This window comes from Tyto alba, unplaced genomic scaffold (assembly GCF_018691265.1).
Source record: "Tyto alba isolate M040663 unplaced genomic scaffold, T.alba_DEE_v4.0 Super-Scaffold_38, whole genome shotgun sequence".
Taxonomy (NCBI): Eukaryota; Metazoa; Chordata; class Aves; order Strigiformes; family Tytonidae; genus Tyto; species Tyto alba.
In genome coordinates this window covers 2,614,665-2,633,918 of record NW_024881313.1, presented here as the reverse complement: position 1 = coordinate 2,633,918, position 19,254 = coordinate 2,614,665, and the positions used below count along the sequence as shown (strand labels likewise).

At 39.7% G+C, this 19,254-nt stretch overlaps 1 protein-coding gene across 4 annotated transcripts in view; it reads right to left on the bottom strand.

Annotated features, from left to right (window-relative positions):
* Window positions 1-3,330: 3,330 nt before the first annotated feature.
* The window catches only part of TBC1D5 (TBC1 domain family member 5), a 322,975-nt gene continuing 307,051 nt past the window's right edge, over window positions 3,331-19,254 (bottom strand). For all 4 annotated transcript variants that reach the window (XM_032991381.2, XM_032991383.2, XM_032991382.2 and 1 more), the window contains 3 exons: window positions 15,641-15,720; window positions 14,842-15,018; window positions 3,331-7,277 (listed from right to left, as the gene is read on the bottom strand). In XM_032991381.2, coding sequence (XP_032847272.2) covers window positions 6,984-7,277; window positions 14,842-15,018; window positions 15,641-15,720 — 551 coding nt within the window. In that variant the 3' untranslated portion in view covers window positions 3,331-6,983. The remainder of the gene's footprint in view (window positions 7,278-14,841; window positions 15,019-15,640; window positions 15,721-19,254) is intronic.

The window sequence follows — 19,254 nt, the reverse complement described above, 5'->3', positions numbered from 1 at the left end:
CCCTGAAAGCACTGAGGAAAGCACATTGCAGCAACTGCAATTCCAGAACAGTTAATGATGCTTGGCAATTGCTTTCCTGTTTTTATTTACGCTGAAGCTTAAAGATCCATGGAAGGCAGCAAACGCTAATCTTCATCTTTTGATCCTCCACCCTTCTAGCAACACCACAGCCCGTAGCCGAGTTGAGCCCTCCCATGCCCCGCACAATGGTGGCACACACCGGCGTGGCGTGGCCTCGGGTGTCCTGTGTTTCATCCAAGCACAGCCATGGGCAAATTCCCCCTGTGCCCAGGAGCCCCCTGCCCCGAACACAGCCGTGGCCCCTCCTGAGGAACACGGACAAGTTCTGGTCTCACACTGCATTGGCCTCCTGGGCCTGGGGCTGTTCTCCCTCTCTGCAGTCTCACCAGAGGCAATAATGAATTCTTAATTTTTTTTTTTTTTTTTTTTTAAGAAAACAGCATAGCTCAGTAAGTGTATTATTTGCCCAATTGTGGTCCAGTGTGTTTACCAAAATGTGCTGTTTTTTTCAGAAATTGAAAATATACACTATCCCCACTTAGAGTTTTGTAGAGTCTACTCAAGCTCCCCTTACTCAGTACGAGAAAAGTTTTGGATAAATCAATGTTTTGTTTCAGCATTTTAAAGACAAAACATATCAGAACTCTAGCTCATAACCAGTTTAAATATACCTAGTCTGTTTTACAAGTAAAAGAACAAAAAATCCTTAGCAAAGACACTTTATCAGGAGAGGGAAGAGAAAGAAAAGAAAAAGCAAAGCATTTTTGAGCCAAGACAATATTTTTCTTCTATTTTTTTCCTGATTGTTAGAATTACAAAGAAAGCGTGGATAGAGAAAATATTAGGCAATAAAGCTTACAATAAAGCTTACCACAGGGAAGTTATGAGGACTGAATATGAATCCCTCCTGCTGTATAAGTATTGTGAGATTTTCATAAAATTTCAGATTTTACACAAGAACAAGGAACACACTGGTTGGGCTGGTGGCCAGGCTGCAGGCACAGGGTATTGGAGTCCTCAGATGATGAACAGCTAACTTTGATCACAGTGACTGAGAATTCATTTATTCAAGAAGATTAAACAGCTGAAGTTTTTATGGGTTATGTCCGGTATCACAAAAGTGCCAGATGGGCTTGACTGTGGGAAATGAGAACAAAAGGAGTTTGGAAAGAGGGTCTGCTGGGGAGTTCCCCCATCACAGTTTCTTCACAACTTAGTAAACATGTGCAATTCATTGCTCATATACTGGAATTAATTTTCTCTGGATTTTGAAAGTTACTGGTCTGGAGCACAATTCTGAAATACAAGCAGCTCACTGTGGTGCCGAACTCCTACCTTTAGGCGCCTTTAGAAGTCACACTGTGGCATCACCTGGAGTTTCATCGCTGCCTGTCCAGTGCACACATGATGCCAAAAGACTTGCAGACCTTACAATCAAAGATCAATTAGAAAAGGCACACATGGACAAAACACAGGTAGGGACTGTGAGGCAGCAACAAGGCAGTAACTGGAGAAAGTAACATTCAGAGAGCTCACCCCGAAATGCACCCTAATATTGCTCAGCCCTGGGGTTGCTGGCGGACTGGGCATTACACTGACGATGGGCGCAAATACTGCATCACTCCCGACAGCAGTGGCAGTGGAACATGGAAATCTGCGGGGTGGAACAAGCAATAAAGCAAATAATCAGATTTTAATATGAAAATGTTACACTTTCCTGAATCAGCTGAAACTTTATTGAGACCTGGTAACCTTCGCAAGCCTAAATAAGCTGTGTGTGTATTTTTTAAACATTTTGATGTATCTTAATCCTGGGAACTTTGAAAAAGTTTTTAAGAGTAGGCCCATATTCATGTCCATTTTCTGCCATGTGTTCCAGGCTGTTGCAAGTCCCTCTACTTACAGATAAAAATGATGCATGTTACCGAGTAGTGCATAGAGGTAGATATTATCCAGCAAGCTATACGACGCTTGTCTTTTAATATCTGTTTGTTTGGTATTTTAAAGAGGAATTTAACGCTGATCTGAAAATGCTACTATATTCACCATCCCCTGGATTCAATTAACACAGCAGGTGGGAAATCAAGATACTGTGACAACTATTCTTCCATCTCAAAACTATGTAGCAATTTATATTCCAAAAGGTCTCAAATACTGACATGATAATTTATAGCATCTTTGAATGCTTCTTTGTACTAGTTAAAAATTCAGATAAACCTAATCTTGCCACAGTCCCTGAAGCTCACAGTGAAAGGCAAAGCTGTGAAAACTTTCTCAGCTCAAAGCCCTGAGACTGCACATGATGACTTAAAGAGCGGAGTTCCCATCAGGTCTCTGGAAATGCTTACAGGGTTTTTCACATTGTCACCACAGAAGATAGTGAAAGTGCTAAATCAGTGGGATTTGAAGGATGAAATTCTTACCATTCATAGAAAACGGAACGGCAGTGTCTTCCCTCTGCAGCTGATATATTTTAATGCTTCCTGCATCTCAGCATCAGCTAGGCTTTTGCAAGTTAAAAACAAAGATAGGTTGGCACAAACATACCTGGCGTAGTCAAACAAGGTACACAACTGCTACCTGAGGCACATTTTAGAAAATATTTGTTATACTTCATAGATGTCTGGAGAGAAGTACAGTTTTTTTTGTATTTGGCAATATTGTTATCCAGTTTCTGGTGTGGGTTGGTTCTGGTTTTAATGTACTTATTTAAGCTACAGCTCTTCAGTTCCACTTATTTCATCAGTGTGGGACCAAATTCCTCTGATACGATGCTAGTGCTATCGAGTGAGTGACTATATTTGGATTACATCTAGCTCGCTGTTTGAAAGAGTAAACCTTGGTGAAATAATAAGTATTTATTATTACTATTGTTATCATCATCATCCTAATCTTGACAGCATCTGTGATCATAGCAAACTATGCTAGAAGCTCTGTACAAACTCAGAGAAAAAGATGGTTCCTGTCCTAAAGAATCTGTAGTTTAAGAGTCTCACGCTGCATCGCTTCCGGCTCACCATCTCTTTCTAGGGCTATGCACTCTGCCTCTTGCAGGATCCTCCCACATATCTAAAATCTCCCTCACCGTTTTAGTGGTTAAATATATTGCGAGCAGCAGGCAAACAATTTGCCTATGTGCATGTTTCAAGTTGCTGTTTCTCTGATGACCTTCTTTCATGCTCTTTCATCTCTAAATTTAGCTAGCTACTAAAGTGGAAGTCTAGCAGATTCGGTGACACAGGAAACATTAATGCAGAGACTGTATATAATCACTCTTAAAAGAACAGCACAGATTATGAGACAGTGTAATTACTATTCTGTAGCCAAATGAAGTTTATTTTACGAAACCGCACCTTTTCAAGTCTAATAAACCATTACAGACATTCACTCAAGACCAACACATGCAGCACAAAATCAAAAGTGTTATTTAAAGGCTGACACCCAGAACTTGGAAATCTGTTCACGTTTTAGGATTGTTGTGTCCATATTTGAACAGATGACATTGTAACTGCCAGGCACGAGTACACCTTAAATCTGAAATTTAATCTTTTAAATAGCTGCCCCAGTGCCATCTAATGAGGAGAACATAGTGGAAAATCACAGGAATCATTTAAGAATATGAAATAAAGTATTGAGATTCAGAAAAGTACTGTACAGATACTGGCACTATGACTGAGACACAATGATGTAACTATACCAAGTTTCATGAAATTGCAGCGAAGTTGTACCACATTAAATTCTGGTTTGGTATTTTCAGATACAATAAATATGGTAAAATAGAAAATGTAGTATGTTGTTTGGGTGAGATAAATGACAAGCTGTTTTATTCCCTGGATCATATATGTATAAAATCTGATTAAAATATTCACAATCTTTGTGCTTATATAGATAATGAGATAGTTTTAAAGTTTTTAATCACTCTTGTTCTCAGAAATCACACTTCCAGTATTCTAGTCAAAAAGCATTCCCTCCTTTTTGAGAAAACAGCACAAGCACAGCCCAGAAAATTTGTTAATTCCTTCTTTAATAAAGTGGGCTAGATGTTCTTCCAGAGTAAAGATACAAAGTTCCACAACTAAATGAATACCCAGTCAAAATATGATACTGCCTTCCTGCAGAACATACAACTGACATGACATGCAAGAGACTTTAAACAGTCATAAATTACAGATGTGAGATACAGTACAACAGTCTCAGATACATCTCTTAAACCCCTATTACTTTTCATCAGTAATTTGCAATGCATATGATTTTTCTATCTGGTTATTGTTATCCATGAACATTACGAGCAGGTAATCTTCGGAGAAAAAGAACAATCTTGTATTTTAAATGACAATTTATTTTTCAGTATATTCTTAACATAATGCAAGACAGGGTGATGACTTGACATTTTGTCTAACTTACAAGTTTCTAACTTACTGAATATACAAAATTCTAACTATCTCTGCACTATGATCAAGTATCAGAGCCAAGGTATTTGAGATGTGGAAGGACATGGTATAACCAAAGCAGATTCATTTACTGGAATTCGCTCTGATCTTACTTGTATAATCATAACTCTGCTTCTGAAGATTTTTATCACATCCCACAGCATGATAGGCATTCAGTTCATCGGAATTCACTGATTAGTGAAAACTTGTTAGAAACTCCTCAAATCTTTATACACTTTTAGTGCTGTTTTTAAATATGAAATATTAAAGATACAACTAACTTACAAAAATAAAAGAACTGTACAAATCACACTCTTCCATTGGCAATGAGACTGTTCAAGAAAACAGCAATGTGATCCCTGAAACAAACCACCGGAACAGAAATCAAAAGACTGATGCTTAAAAAAATAAAAATGAAGTAAAACCATTTTCCCCTGCTGAAGTACTGGAATCTTTGAAGGTTTATGTATCACAGAATATAAAACTTTCCTCTCTGTCCTCAGAATATTTCTTTCCTCTTTCCACAGGTACTTCTTGAACAGATTCCCCTTTTTTGGTGGTATGGCACAAGCCTTGCTGAATGGGTTAAAGCTAGCAAAGCCTGAAAGACCTAAATAAATCAACAGCCACCTAATCCCCTGGCATTCATGCAAACTCAGGGAAATAAAATAAACCTGAAGACAGGCATGCATGCTGAATTCCAAAGTGATCTTCTATGAAGCTTAAAATTAAACCAAAATAAACACCTCTCTGAAATGTTATGCATTTACAATCTTCCATCTAAACAGTCATCTGACTGTTCATATCGCTCTGTTGCAGAGAGGTATGATGCTATGCCTGCTCATAACATTCTAGCGTTTTATCATTTTACAAGGCACAAATCATTTCAGAAGAACTACGTGGCAACTTCTGAACATAAGGATATGACAGCTACTATGTAATTACATGACAATTATCTCTTCAGTTCAGTCACTGACACAGACCTCGTAAAAACTAAGACCAGCAAAATACATGTCACCTCATCTTTGGAATACGGTACTTAACTCCATTTACAATTACAGACTAAGCAGCAAGGAACTACCATTTCTCAACTCCATACAAACACAAGCTTTGCCATGCAATTATGAAGTTGCTGCATGGTATAATATGTATGTATCTTAAAAGTAAATAATGCAATTTTGTTTGCTGCTGTTACAGAGTGACTTTCTAGCATGCCTTCCTCAAGCTAACTCTGCGTAGGTCCCGTAAGAGGTGTCCACTCACCACCGGTTTCTTTTTGTGAATTCCAACAGAATTTAAAGGGCTCAGAGAGTACAAAAAAACCTCCCTTATCTATTTGAAAAAAACTATTACTAGATGTATGATGTACTTGATGGGAAAGAAATACACTTTTCCATAGAAGAAGTTCTAGAGTTTATTAAAAACTTTCTGTTGGTTAACGCTGCTGCACCGTTATGTTTCTCTTGATTAGAAATGTGAAAATTGTATAGGAATATATGTAAACAGAGTCTATAGAAGATAATAGTAATGAGATATAAAGTGCTTTTAACTATGAACATTTAATTTCACTTTGCATCCCTCCCTGGTAAGTTACCATACTCAAGCTAGTTTTAGTTCAACTGGCTCAGGTCTACTCTATGAAATACTGTAATTTCCCTTGCACCTTCCATTTTAACTGTGCTAGTCTCAATAAAATAAAAAATAATTCATGCCAGGGGGAGTAAAAATAGACAAGTATAAGGAGGAAAAGAGGTGAACTGCAAACTCTCAAGGGTAAAAGAAGTAGGCAAAGGGAAATAAGGCTCTGTTGTATAGGTCCCCGTTCTCAAGGAATTTGTCACACATTCTCCTGTAAGATAGTGCTGAGGAGCAGCTACACAAACCTCCGCCTCGAACACACCTCAGGCTACTGCTGGATGAAAATGAAGAAACTAGGATTCCTCAACTGAGAACAAGCTTACTGCCAGAATGATGCTTTTAATCTTTCTGAGCCACATTCCCTACTTCTTTAATCACAATCTCTGAAGAAACAGTACCCTTTCCTACTCAGAAAACCCAGTCGGGCGTATTTTGTAAAAGGACTATATTAAATCTAGCCTGTCTTTGCTGCTTCAGGTCTGATGCCAAGTATCTAAATATTTCTTAGTCCATTATGGTATCTAGCACACACTATTCTATTTTTTTGGGAAAGCAACAGTTCTATAATAACAAAGCTACTAAGACAATGGTATAACTAAGAATAATTGTATATTAGAACTGGGTTTTACTGGGTCTTTATTTAAGGCAGTTATTAAAAGGTGTCTATACTTCTTTAAAACTTGCAAAGTTGCTTTTTTTTTGTGTTTTTTTTTTTGTTTGTTTGTTTGTTTGTATATATATATATATTTTAAATTTAGGCTTTTGGCAGCTGAAATGGGTTACCTTTATCTATTTTCTGTCCTTCTAATCCAAAGAACTATCCAGCCCATGGAATCATAGGAATTTGAGCTGAGTTGCAACAATCAGCCTCCCAAACTCTCTCAACCTGTTTCTTTAGATGTCCAGTGGGCTGACAATAGCAAAATCAGAATCCTTGCTGTTATTGCTACTGTCGTCATCAGGGCTGGAGCTCAGGTTGCTGGAGAAGGCTGAAATGGAGCCCATCAGTGGGTCAGAGAATATCAAAGAAGAACAAGACGGAGCTTCTGGCTTCGCTGCTGATTCCTTGTGTGCCTGAAGGGACTGCGCTGGCTCCGGGACAGCACTTCTACTTCCTTCATCTTCTTTGGAAACCATAATATAGTCATCAACACTCTTGTTCTCACTGGTGCTTGCATCAGTCGTAGTCTATGAGACAATGGCACAGAAAGGACTTAAAGTTAGTACCAGTCTTACCACTTAGCAAGGTTGACGATGCATCTCAGTGATATTAGAGTGGGATAAAGAAATAATCATGATCCAAAAGTAGTGACACACAAATCAAGAAGTAAAAAATAAGATGGGTATTAAATTTGGATGAAATAATTTATTTGGTATTTACAAAAGCACAAAATCTAATACTAAAAATATGTTATTTGGTATAGCAGTCTTACATGTTTCATCATCATAGTGCAGCTGTGTATTGATCACAGCAGCTAGGCATCTAACATGTACATTACAGTTGTGAAGATTTTCAGTAATTATATTCTCGCTGATTTTAGCTTTCTGTAGTAATTAATGAAGTGGTATTGAGGAATTTTTTGATGATTTGCATATACAGTGGTATTTTGGAGCCTGTCAGGAAAATGGTTTGGTATAAAACTTCCTACTAAAACCATGACATGTGGAATCTGAGCCATACGTAGACCTGGTTTAGTGTGCACCAGTTGGGGTTTGACAGATCAGGGCTCCCAGGGTTTCCAGGCTTAGTGTCGTTGAGTATTTCTGAACTCTACCAGAAAACGAGGGTCCAGAACCCCTCTCCAGTCTGGTTAGACCTTGGGAAATGTGTGTTCCTGGGCACTCGAGTAGTGGATCAAGACTACACATGAGTGTACCAGGAAACTCAATCCTATATTCCAACCAGCCATATTCGGGAGAAACCCAGCTTTTCAACAGTCAGAGCTATATGTAATTAGAAGGGAAGACTGCCATACACAACAGTGTGGTGTCTCACCTGTTTACAACTGGCAGCCTATTAGCATGGTTGCAACCCAAATGGACAACACTTTTTTTCTTCTGCAAGAGATGCATTCATCTCCTACCTAGCGCTATGTTTCTCTAACAAGAATATGACTGCTTGCTTAGTTGCTCTCACACAATATTTTTCAGAGTAATAATGCAACTTGCCAAGCAGCCTGTTGGAACAAGCACCCTGAAGCGGTGTGATACTGAAAACAATATATTTAATTACACTAATGCAAGACTGAGAGAAAGGAGAACTAGAGGGGTAGCTGGGGAAATCTGTATGTCAACATGTGTGTCACCCACAAACCCTTCAGCTGTGACTTTCATCAAACAAAAAGAAGTAAATTCACTTTGTGGTAAAAGAGAGATTTTAGGAATTAGAGAAAAAAAAAAGAAATCAGTTACAAAAAAGAACAACAGGAAGAATCTGAATAAGATAAAGTTAGACCCTCTGCACAGTATATAAAATTGGAGTATGGAGGTCACCACAATTATCAGCAAGCCAAAACGTGGAGTTTCAGATCCATGGCCTCCAGCAAAACTTATTTTGCCAAATTTATTATTATAGCTGAAAACAATTTTCCATTGCTCTGATCTATATAGATCAGAACATTCTTGAAAGGGAACTGTACAGTAGCTCAGAGAGCAAAACCCACCAGTGATTAAGAATGACTGTAATGTGAAATGAGGGAGCTGGAAGTCTTTGGTTGTTATTCACATAGCTGTTACAAGTTGTTTAAAATAACAAACAAGATAAATATCAGCTGAATGTGAAAATGTGTTCAAATACAGCACTGTGACCTGATCCCTTCCAAAATTTATATGAAGAACGAATCATATATTTAAATTTTGAAAACATCCTGTTTTTATGATTTATATTTTTTTGGGTGTTAGCTACATAGTACCTAAGGATAATAATATTATATCTAGGTATAATAATATATAGTATTCTGTTTTATAATGAACCCATTTTAATAGTTTATCATTCAAATGGAAATACCTTAAGTCCGTAGTATTGTTTACAATTTTAAAGGTCCCAATGTAAGATAGCTGTCAAACTGATTTATATCTACAAACTGATTTACATCTATTATTTTTTGATACCAATTTATTTTCCTCAGATGCCTTAATAAAATTCATACCGAAACAAGCAGCTTGCTTTTAGAAATATCAACAACTATCTGGTGCTGAGTGCTATCAAAATTGATCTCAAACTTCCTGATCTGTGCAGAACCAAGGTATTTCAAATGTCAACAACTTCAAGCAGTTTCCGTGAAGTTAAAAACAAACAGATCTATCCTACAAGGAGAGATGCTTCACTATTTAAGTACTTCTGAGCTGAGACATCATTTGCTATGAATTAGCCTTTTGCTTTCATCTGGTCTATTTGAAATGCTGTCTTCATGACCTGTCAGTCAATTGGCTGCCATCTCCAGGGGGCTAAGGACACAGGCAGCACACAACCAGGGCTCTGCTCCATCAATACAGAGTCACAGAATCATAGAATAGTTTGGGTTGGAAGGGACCTTTAAAGGTCCTGCAATGAGCAGGGACATCTTCAACTAGATCAGCTTGCTCAGAGCCCCGTCCAACCTGGCCTTGAATGTTTCCAGGCATGGGGCACCTGCCACCTCTCTGGGCAACCTGTTTCAGTGTTTCACCACCCTCACTGAAAAAAAAATTTTTTCCTTATATCTAGCCTAAATCTGCCCTCTTTTAGTTTAAAACCATTACTCCTTGTCTTACTGCAACAGGCCCTCCTAAAAAGTCCCTCCCTGCCTTTCTTACAAGCCCCCTTTAAGCCCTGGGAGGCCACTATCAGGTCTTCCCAGAGCCTTCTCTTCTCCAGGCTGAACAACCCCGACTCTTTTGGCCTGTCCTCACAGAAGAGATGGCTCCAGCACCCTGATCATCTTTGTGTCCCTCCTCTGCACCCACTCGAGCAGGTCCATGTCCTTCTTACGCTGGGGCCCCCAGAGCTGGACCCAGCACTGCAGGTGGGGTCTCACGAGAGCAGAGCAGAGGGGGAGAATCCCCCCCCTCTACCTGCTGGCCACGCTCCTCCTGATGCAGCCCAGGGCATGGTTGGCTGTCTGGGCTGCGAGCACACATTGCTGGCTCATAGTTCTCCATCCACCAACACCCCCAAGCCCTTCTCTGCAGGGCTGCTCTCCAGCCACTGCCCCCCCAGCCCGCATGCATACCGGGGGCTGCACTGGCCTAGGTGCAGGACCTTGCACTCGGCCCGTTGAACCTCATGAGGGTCACCTGTCAGTTGTTGCCCCGTTTTACAGGCACCCAGTGCAGCCACAGGACAGGGCCTGGTGAAGCTTTCCTGGGATCTCTAAATGCCACGTTCAAAATTTCAGCACATTCTTTCCCCTCCCCAACCTCCCTTTCCACACAACAGAAATATACATTCCTTTAAACAACCACCGCTGCATAATTCACCTGGCTTCTTTCCACACTTCTATTTAAAAGCTCTCAGGGAACACAGTATAGTCTCATTTTGCAAAATTACATACTTTATTATTCCAAGCTATCAAGATCGTGCTATTTCAGTCCTTGCAGCTCTCACATCCGAGATGGCTCTACCTTGCGTAGGGTGACACAGATGTCACCTAGTGACACACTTGCCCAGCAAGATCAGTATTTTCCTCACTGACACCCCAAAGGATGCTAATGGAGTGTCCTCCTTTTGTCAGTGAGCCCCAGCAAAGGCCCTCTGTCATAAACATTTCGCACCGGTGTTGCAATTTCCTAAATTCTGCTTCCAAAATGTGCTCTTGAGCAGTTAAAAAAGCATTCCACCCTTTAATAAAAGGAAAGGAAACGACTCATCCCAATTTCTTGTCATTAGCATTGTACTTTGCAACACCACTTTTCATTCCACCCACACTTTTTGGTTCAGCTAAAGAGACCTATAGATCACTGAAGTATCAGAGAAGTAGCAAAGCACAGATATTGACTCCAAAATGCTATAAAAGGGCCTTCTGTAAATGTTTGCCTATCCCTGGCATACACTGGCATTTTGGTACTGATATTTCCAGAGGTAAAATACCTCCTCCCTTCTTCTTCTGCCTGTTTCTGTTTCAGGAATCTCATGCTGACGTGAACCATGTTTTCTCCCATCTGCTGCCACTACTGAAAAAATGAAAAATGACAGAATTATACTTCCAGTAGCTTTGAAAGTTAACAACCTTACGCCCGTTGCCATATGGCTTCTCCAAACATTTTTTTCCTGATGAATATCAGCTACTAGGTCCAGGCTTATTTCAATTGCCTTCATACTGTGAATGAGTTAAAACTAACTGTAAGAATACAATTCAAGAAAGCTTAGAAGAACAGCAGCTCATTTTGCCTCCTTCTTTGAACAGACATAAAGGCAAGATAATGTGTTAATTATCATTCATTATTTAGCAACAGAAGCCTTCTGTTTGTCAACTGCATGCTGCTACCAAAGTCAAACATTCTAAAAAATGCTCTATTTCTTTGAGCCTTTATCTTAGGTTTTTCGCATTTTTAATTTTGCAGCTTTCCTTTCCAAAGAAGGGCTGTATCCTTATCCTCATATTCCAGAAGGGAATTTTGAGGCAAAAAAGAGGAAGAGCATTTTTAAAAATAGTAAAGATGATAAATAATTTATACTTATATAACAACCAAGCAAAAAAGGCTAGATTTTGATCTCAATTACACAGTAGCTATACCTGTAACTTTTCCAGGTGTCCTACAAAATATCCCTATAATTCCACCAGAGAAAAATCTCTACAGTATAAGTCACATCAAACAGAACTACGTGCACTACTGAAGACACAGAAAATGTAAATGCAGTAAAATTTATTTAGCAAGAAATGCATGAAATGGTCTAGAAGCAGTTGGAATTTTAAATCCCCCTGCATCTCTCAGTAGGTACTCCTGGCTTGACCCAGGGCATAAGTGCAGCCCATTTTCTTCAGCAAGGTTAAAAGCCTGGGCCGTGGCTTGGTTTGGGCCAACAACTGACCCTACCAAATAACAGCTGAATGTCACAGCCCACTAAATTCAGCAGTTTTATTGTCCCGTGTTTTATCAGAAGGGGTCCAAAGCTCTCCTCTTTTTGTTTGATTTTAGACACGGTGATTAGAGACTATGGGCTCGGAAACAACATGGACTGTCAGGATACTAGCAGTCCCCCTGGACTGCCATTTCTAACCCTAATCTTTTCTCTTTCTTTCTGTCAAAGGAGGTGTTGCTTATTATCATAACTGAAACTTCCAGGAGATGAGAGAGGAAGCTAATCTGTATGAATGTACTGCACATCCAAACATAAACTATGCAGTGCTGAAGCCTTGTTAATGCTCTGCAGGAGCTCAGCTTGTACAACCTCTACTCATGTTGCTCGTGGTTGGCAGATGTCCCCTTACAAGTCTGTGTTTTGCCTGTGACCATAGTGGGTGAGTCATCCCTCCTTGGCCTATCTTGAATTCTGAGCCTTTGCTTATTTTCTCCTTCCCAGCATTGGGCAGGAAGGGGGAAGTGAGCAGCAGCGTGATGCTCAGTTTTCCTCTGAGCTCAAATGACTGAGACTTATTTTCTCCTCCTCAGTGCTGGGGGGGAAAGGTGGAGTGAGTGGCTGTGTGGTGCTCAGCTGCTCTCTGAGATGTAAACCATAACAGCGTACTATCAGCCTCTGAAACTGTGGGACACACGGATGCCTCTCAGTTCCTGGGGCTGGATTTATATACCCTGACTACACATTGGGATTAAGACCAGACCTCATTAGACATCGCCCCATAAGCTTCCACTGGAAAGAAACGTGCGCAGACAAGGCTTCACCTGCTCCAGTCTCAACACTCAAGGTGCAAAGAACCATCACCTCCTCAGTGACACGTGGTTTAGTCCAGGATATGAGTAAGGGCTTCTTCAGCACAAGTAGGGTCTGCCCACACTCATACAGCATATTGTTACTTTACATGGCATTTTACCTTCCATTTTCTAGAATAAATCCAAGTAAAAATCATCAAAAAAAGTACTATTTGCCATTTTGGCAAGAAAGTAAAAAAGTACTTTGCATAAAATTCTGGGAGATAAAGGGCAAAAATAGGAGGTCATTATATGAACACTTGTCATGGTTTAACCCCAACTGGCAACTAAGCACCCCACAGCCGCTCACTCATTGCCTTCTGGTGGGATGGGGAAGAGAATTGGAAAAGTGAGAAAACTCATAGACTGAGATAAAGACAGTTTTATAGGTAACGCAAAAGCCATGCACGTAAGCAAAGCAAACCAAGGAGTTCATTCACCACTTCCTGTGGGCAGGCAGGTGCTCAGCCATCCCCAGGACAGCCAGGATCCATCACATGTAACGGTTACTTGGGAAGACAAAATGCCATAACTCCAAGCGTCCCTCCCTTCCTGCTTCCTCCCCCAGCTTTCTACGCTGAGCAGGATGTCATATGGTGTGGGATATCCCTTTGACCAGTTGGGGTCAGCTGTCCCCACTGTGTCCCCTCCCAACTTCTTGTGCTCCCCCAGCCCACTCGCTGGTGGGGTGGTGTGAGGCAGAAAAAAAGCCTTGATTTTGTGTAAGCACTGCTCAGCCATAATGAAATCATCCATGTATTACCAACACTGTTTTCAGCACAAATCCAAAACACAGCCCCATATTAGCTACTAAGAAGAAAATTAACTCTACCCCAGCCAAAACCAGCACAACACTCCAATATGCTATATCAGTTTAACCTATGACTTTACTATGGCAGAAAGTAGTGATTGCAATGACAACAGCTAAACAAGCAATGAAAGCTTTCTAGCAAAGCTTTACTCTTTGAACCTGCCATTACTACGTGCAAATAAACCCTTCCTTGGTATTGCTTCTAACACTGAAATACAATTAAAATATAATTTTTAACATTGAGTGTACTAACTCTGGAGGATTGTACGTAATAAATCAAAACAACCCTGTGTCATTATTTGAAAACGAATAGATATTTCCTGCAGTTCCTAAGTAAAATTGTCAAAAGCAAACTGATTGGACTCGGAAGTGATAGCGCTGCCACTGATTTATAACTGTGAGTATCACTAGTGGGGTGTCAGACTTAACAGAACTCCAATACAGAAATGTGCGTCTACAAAAGTACTTGTTTTTAAGAACACATTTGAATCAGACTGAGTTTTAGACAGAGAGGGACCTTTAAACATGAAAAAAAATACCACTTTCTGTGTATGAACTTGTTCTGTGACTGTATGCTTTGTATGTGAAAACATTGTTTACCGATTCAAGGAGAAAGTCAGTACAATGGAATAGAAGGTAAAAGCAGCCACTTCACTATTTCCTTTTTGGCACTGGCCATGAATACACTGCAATGCAGATAATCAGCTCTTACATAATGGGATTCTGGAGGACAAGGACAATGAGAATAATCACATAGGAACATTTGAAATGGGAACTTTTACCTCCAGTTTTCACATCTTTTTGTAGGTAATTAACCCGTGATTCTGTGATTCAGCAGTCTGAAAGAAGAAGCCCCCCCAAACACTGCATAACACTTGGACTTAAATATCTGTGTGTGGAACTTAAGGCTACAATAAAAATAATTGTTAGGAGTAGGACAGTAGCTAGTGAGACGCATTTAACCGTGGTTCCATATGCACCAGGAATGGTGGTGCGTTTCCATGTAATGTCTGGACATGCTATAAGAAGTCTCCAAAAAATTAAGATTAGTTCCATCTCAACAGTGGCCTGTTTGAGATGTTTTTATCTTACCTGTCGTCCTGAGATGAATTGTTGCTTTGTCATAACAGGTCCCTTTAAGACATCACCTGTGCCCTTGTTCTGACTGTTGGAACAGTAATGATCATCGGCTATAGTGATTTGCTCATTTTCTTCAGCTTCCAGCTGGCTCTGGTTGAAACGCAATGAACCTTTTAGAATATCCTTGATCTGTTGTTGAATGGGAGGGCAAATGATGTAAGTCAGAAATCTGGAGGAACTCTAAATTTTCTAAAGCTCTGTGCAGCATGCTTCATACAGTATTTCCCCAAAATATTTGCTTTGAAGAGATAGGAAGCAAGTCAATATTGATATCTATATTGGTTAAAGATATAAATATAAGACAAATGTATATCGGAGTCTGGAAAGCAACTATCCAAGAAATCTAAAGAGAATGAAACTGTTAAGATTATTCCCTACCTTGTTATAGGTTTAACACAAGTTCCTCATAAAATCTATTTTGAGGGCGCAGAGGGCAGTGTAATCAGAGCTACAGATGCTCAGCAGCATTCTCATTTTATGTATGTAGTATTTTTTCTTTTCATTCAATTACATTTAAGTGTCATCACATTAAAATAATGGGGACACAGGTATGATTATTGCCTAGCATGTACATTTTGCATTATGAAAAATGACGGTGCCATTCTGACTCAGTTCTGGTTGATGCATTACTATTAGTAAAACACCTACAAGACAAAACACGGTCTACAAAAAGAATAAAAAAGGAGAAAAAAAGAGAAAGGATTAATAGCACTGTAGAAAAAAAGAAGGTTAAGCTAAGCAATAGTTATACCTGTTTCAAACCAGCCAAGGAAACCAGAATTTCATCTTCTTTTTCCAAGTGTTCTTGTAATATGACTTCCTGAATATTTCCTGCAACATCGAAAGAAAAAAAAAGTTAAGAAAGAAAATTCCCTAAATAGTCTCTAATGTGCTGTCAATTTCCCACTGACTTACACTCTCAAAACAAAATCCTGTGACCTGCAAACACAGTTTTGCACACAGACCCCGAGGCTGACATCCTTATTAGCTGAGGGGTTGAGGCCAGCCCAAGGCTGGCACTGCTGCCACGAGGCCTCCAGCAGCGCTGTGCTGCTGTGGGACTTCTACTGCCCCAGCGCACCGGTGGACGTGGGCTGCTGCTGGCCCCTAGAAAAAAACACTGGCCTCTGTGGCTAACGGAGCTACATACAGCGCTGAACCTGCCAATGCTTTGGAAAGCACTCAAGAACACTTACAGGAATCTGCTGCAGCTTACAGAAAGGGTTAGGGTGGGAGAGCAGCAATCTTCATCTTGATTCCATGGCCCCTGCAGATGCTAGAGCACTGCTCTTCTTTATAAAAAGACTGAAAGTTTCATTCCTTCTTTATAATTCCTTCCACTCCATTACCTTCTTTTAGGTGAAAGACCCAGGGCTGTGTGAAAGTTATTTGACAGAAAGAGCACTGCAGCACTGTCACTTCAGAAGACTCCCGCATTCTGTACCTACAAAGCTGTCCTCCAAGGATGCATTTCAATACACATACAATATGGTGTTTGCAGGAGTCAGGGCTGGAGGCTGGCTAACAGATCAGAGCTGGAGCTGTGGTGGTCTTCTTTGTGTCAGGGAAATCACAGGCAATGCTGCAGTCCAAACCAGGCCAGAGAACCTATAGCTCCAATAGCTCTGCAGATGCTTTAACCTATGTCAGGTCCCACTCCAGCCTCCTCGCCCCTACTTTCCTTCTCTGTAAGAAACAGCAAAGATTCCTAGCGACAGATACACAGACTGAGATGGTATCGGTCAACTGAAAATGACAAGATGCTCTTTTATGCCACTCCTGCCCTTACATACACAGAGCTGAGCCCAAATCCCTCAGTGACACTCATCTGGGAACAACGCTTAGCTGCTCGTGAATATCTGTATCCCAAGTGCTTCACAATTAGAGCTTTGTACCATTAATCCACACCTGCACTGCGTTTGTTTGTTTTTAAAAATGTCATACATGTTCAGGGCCTAAACCAGTGAAAAGCCCAAACTGTTCTCACAGATTATGCTGACAATGACAAATATAATGACACTACCAACTTTGACACAACATGAAGTTTCAAGTAAAAGCATTGAGCAATCTGGCATAAGTTTTGTGTTTACAGAATAAATAGCAAAAGAATGAAATGTGTGAGGCTGGACAATAAGAAAGGTTAAAAGTAGAGAGGTGGATTTAAAACCCACATATTAAACACAGAAGTTTGAAATTGAGTGGGGGCCAGAAATCAGTGATGGGTATAAATGAAGAATGGAAAAGGCAAAGAGGAGAAAGGATCCAAGATTAATGACTAAATGAACTGCTCAAGAAACAATCTGAAAAGTAGAAAGATTAAAACAGGCTAGAGCCATGGAAGGACATGACAAGAGCTCATGAAACGTGGAATGTGATCAAGGTCACCAGCAAGAGTAAAAATAGGATAACTCGGCTTTGCATAAGCAGCCTATCTGAACAAGGAGAACCATGGTTGTGTTGTTTAGCACTCATTATTTACCAAATTACAGCAGCAGTGTCCTGCAGCAGTGAAGTCAAATGTAGTACAGCTGAGCAATGTCTAGTATAAATTTTACATCAGAAAGACATTGCATTATGAAGGCTAGAAATAACATAAAGCTAGATATTTCCACAGATATACAGCATCATGAATTGAGAGAAAGCATAATTAATTCAACATTTTACTTGCTTTTTTTACATTTTACATCAAAACTGTCTAGTCTTAGTTTGGTAAATATATTAATATTTACTTGTAAAATAATACTTTAGATCCTGATTTCCACTGTTTAACAAACAATGCACGATTTCCTACTTTTAAAAGGTTCAGAACTTGAAACACCAGCAGTCCAAAGTCTTCATAGGCAGAAAAGCAATGTTTAATCACAGCCTGAAATGCTGAATTCAACTGTCTCTTCCATTTCACCGTATCAGAAAGAAAAGCATTTCTGTAATGTTTGCTCCCCACATAAATTAAAACCATGCATTAAAAAACTAAGTTATGCATGCTCACTAAGGAGATGGACCAAGAAAATAATTTAAAACAAATCTCCAACCTGCTGAAGACCAAATAAGGGAAATCTAAAAAATCAGGAAAATAAGAGCGAGAGAACAAAAGCTGAAGGACGTTCCGCATGATGTGGATATAATCTACCATTATTTCTCTTCTTTAGAGATGTTTATAAGTCATTATTTCAAAAAAATGGAAAAGAATCTATTATCACTATAAAAAACAGCTGTAACTATGTCTGAAGAGCCAGTACACTGAGAAATTTCGAAGAAATTATGAACTATGATAATTAGCCAGCAGTAAGGATTAATAAACATGTTCATATAATCACATATTTACTTTAGCAAAATTAATACCAGATTTTAATATTAGTTGCAGAGAAAAAAAGATTCAGAAAGAGAACAGCAAAATTTTCTAATATTAAACTGTTGAATTTCTAACATTTTCCCTTCAGTTTGCAGTATGTTTTAAAGTACAGTATGACATATGCCTTGGATATACAGGGTCTATTATTGTTAATCAGTTAAAATAACTAAAATGTGTATTGGGGAAGCTTCCATTCGGAGTTTGCTCTAAGACATCATTTTGGACTTGAAGAGCACACTTCCACTTAATCCAGAAAAATGCCCCAATATGCAAATCACTGTAATCAGTCACTTTCCCCTGCCCCCATTAAGTTACAGTTGTGACATAAGGTCATAAATCGGGATGTCTTCCTCTAGTACAATGAAGCAGAATGAAGGTTTCCCTGTGGAACTGGCAATGGATTTTTCTTCTAAATATGCCCTTGAACTGCACATGGCTTCTAATCTACTACCCCCATCCCTTTTGAATGCAAAATGTACCAAATAAGTGGTAGGTGTGGAACCCGCATTATCAGTCCTCATTCTTTTCTCCCTGGCTAATGAGTCGAAAAACGAAAAAAAAAAACCCAGACCCAACAATTCCTTAGATGAGAGAAGCACACGGGCAGTGTGCTTGTGCATGGGTGCCTCCTTCTCCTGTGACCACCCTCCGCCACCCATGCGGCCGGGGAGCAGAGGAGGGATGGCAGGCGTTTTGGTACGTCCCCCCGCCGCGGTGCCCCGAGAACGGCCAGGGCTCAGCACTCCTCACCTTACCATATTTTGAGAGAACTGCTTCATGCATGTAAACAAATTGGCCATATATTGATTTTTTTTTTCCTTATCTGATGTTCTGTAAGAGTACCTCGCAGCTTTGATTAAGGTTGTTGTTTTTTTTTTTTTTTAAATTAAATAATAACAATAAAAAAAACCCAAACATGCAAGTGTCAATTAGGATCTCAACACATCTTCCTACCTGTAAAACAAACACTGTTACAATGAATCAAACAAATTGATTATGTGATTTATCCAAAA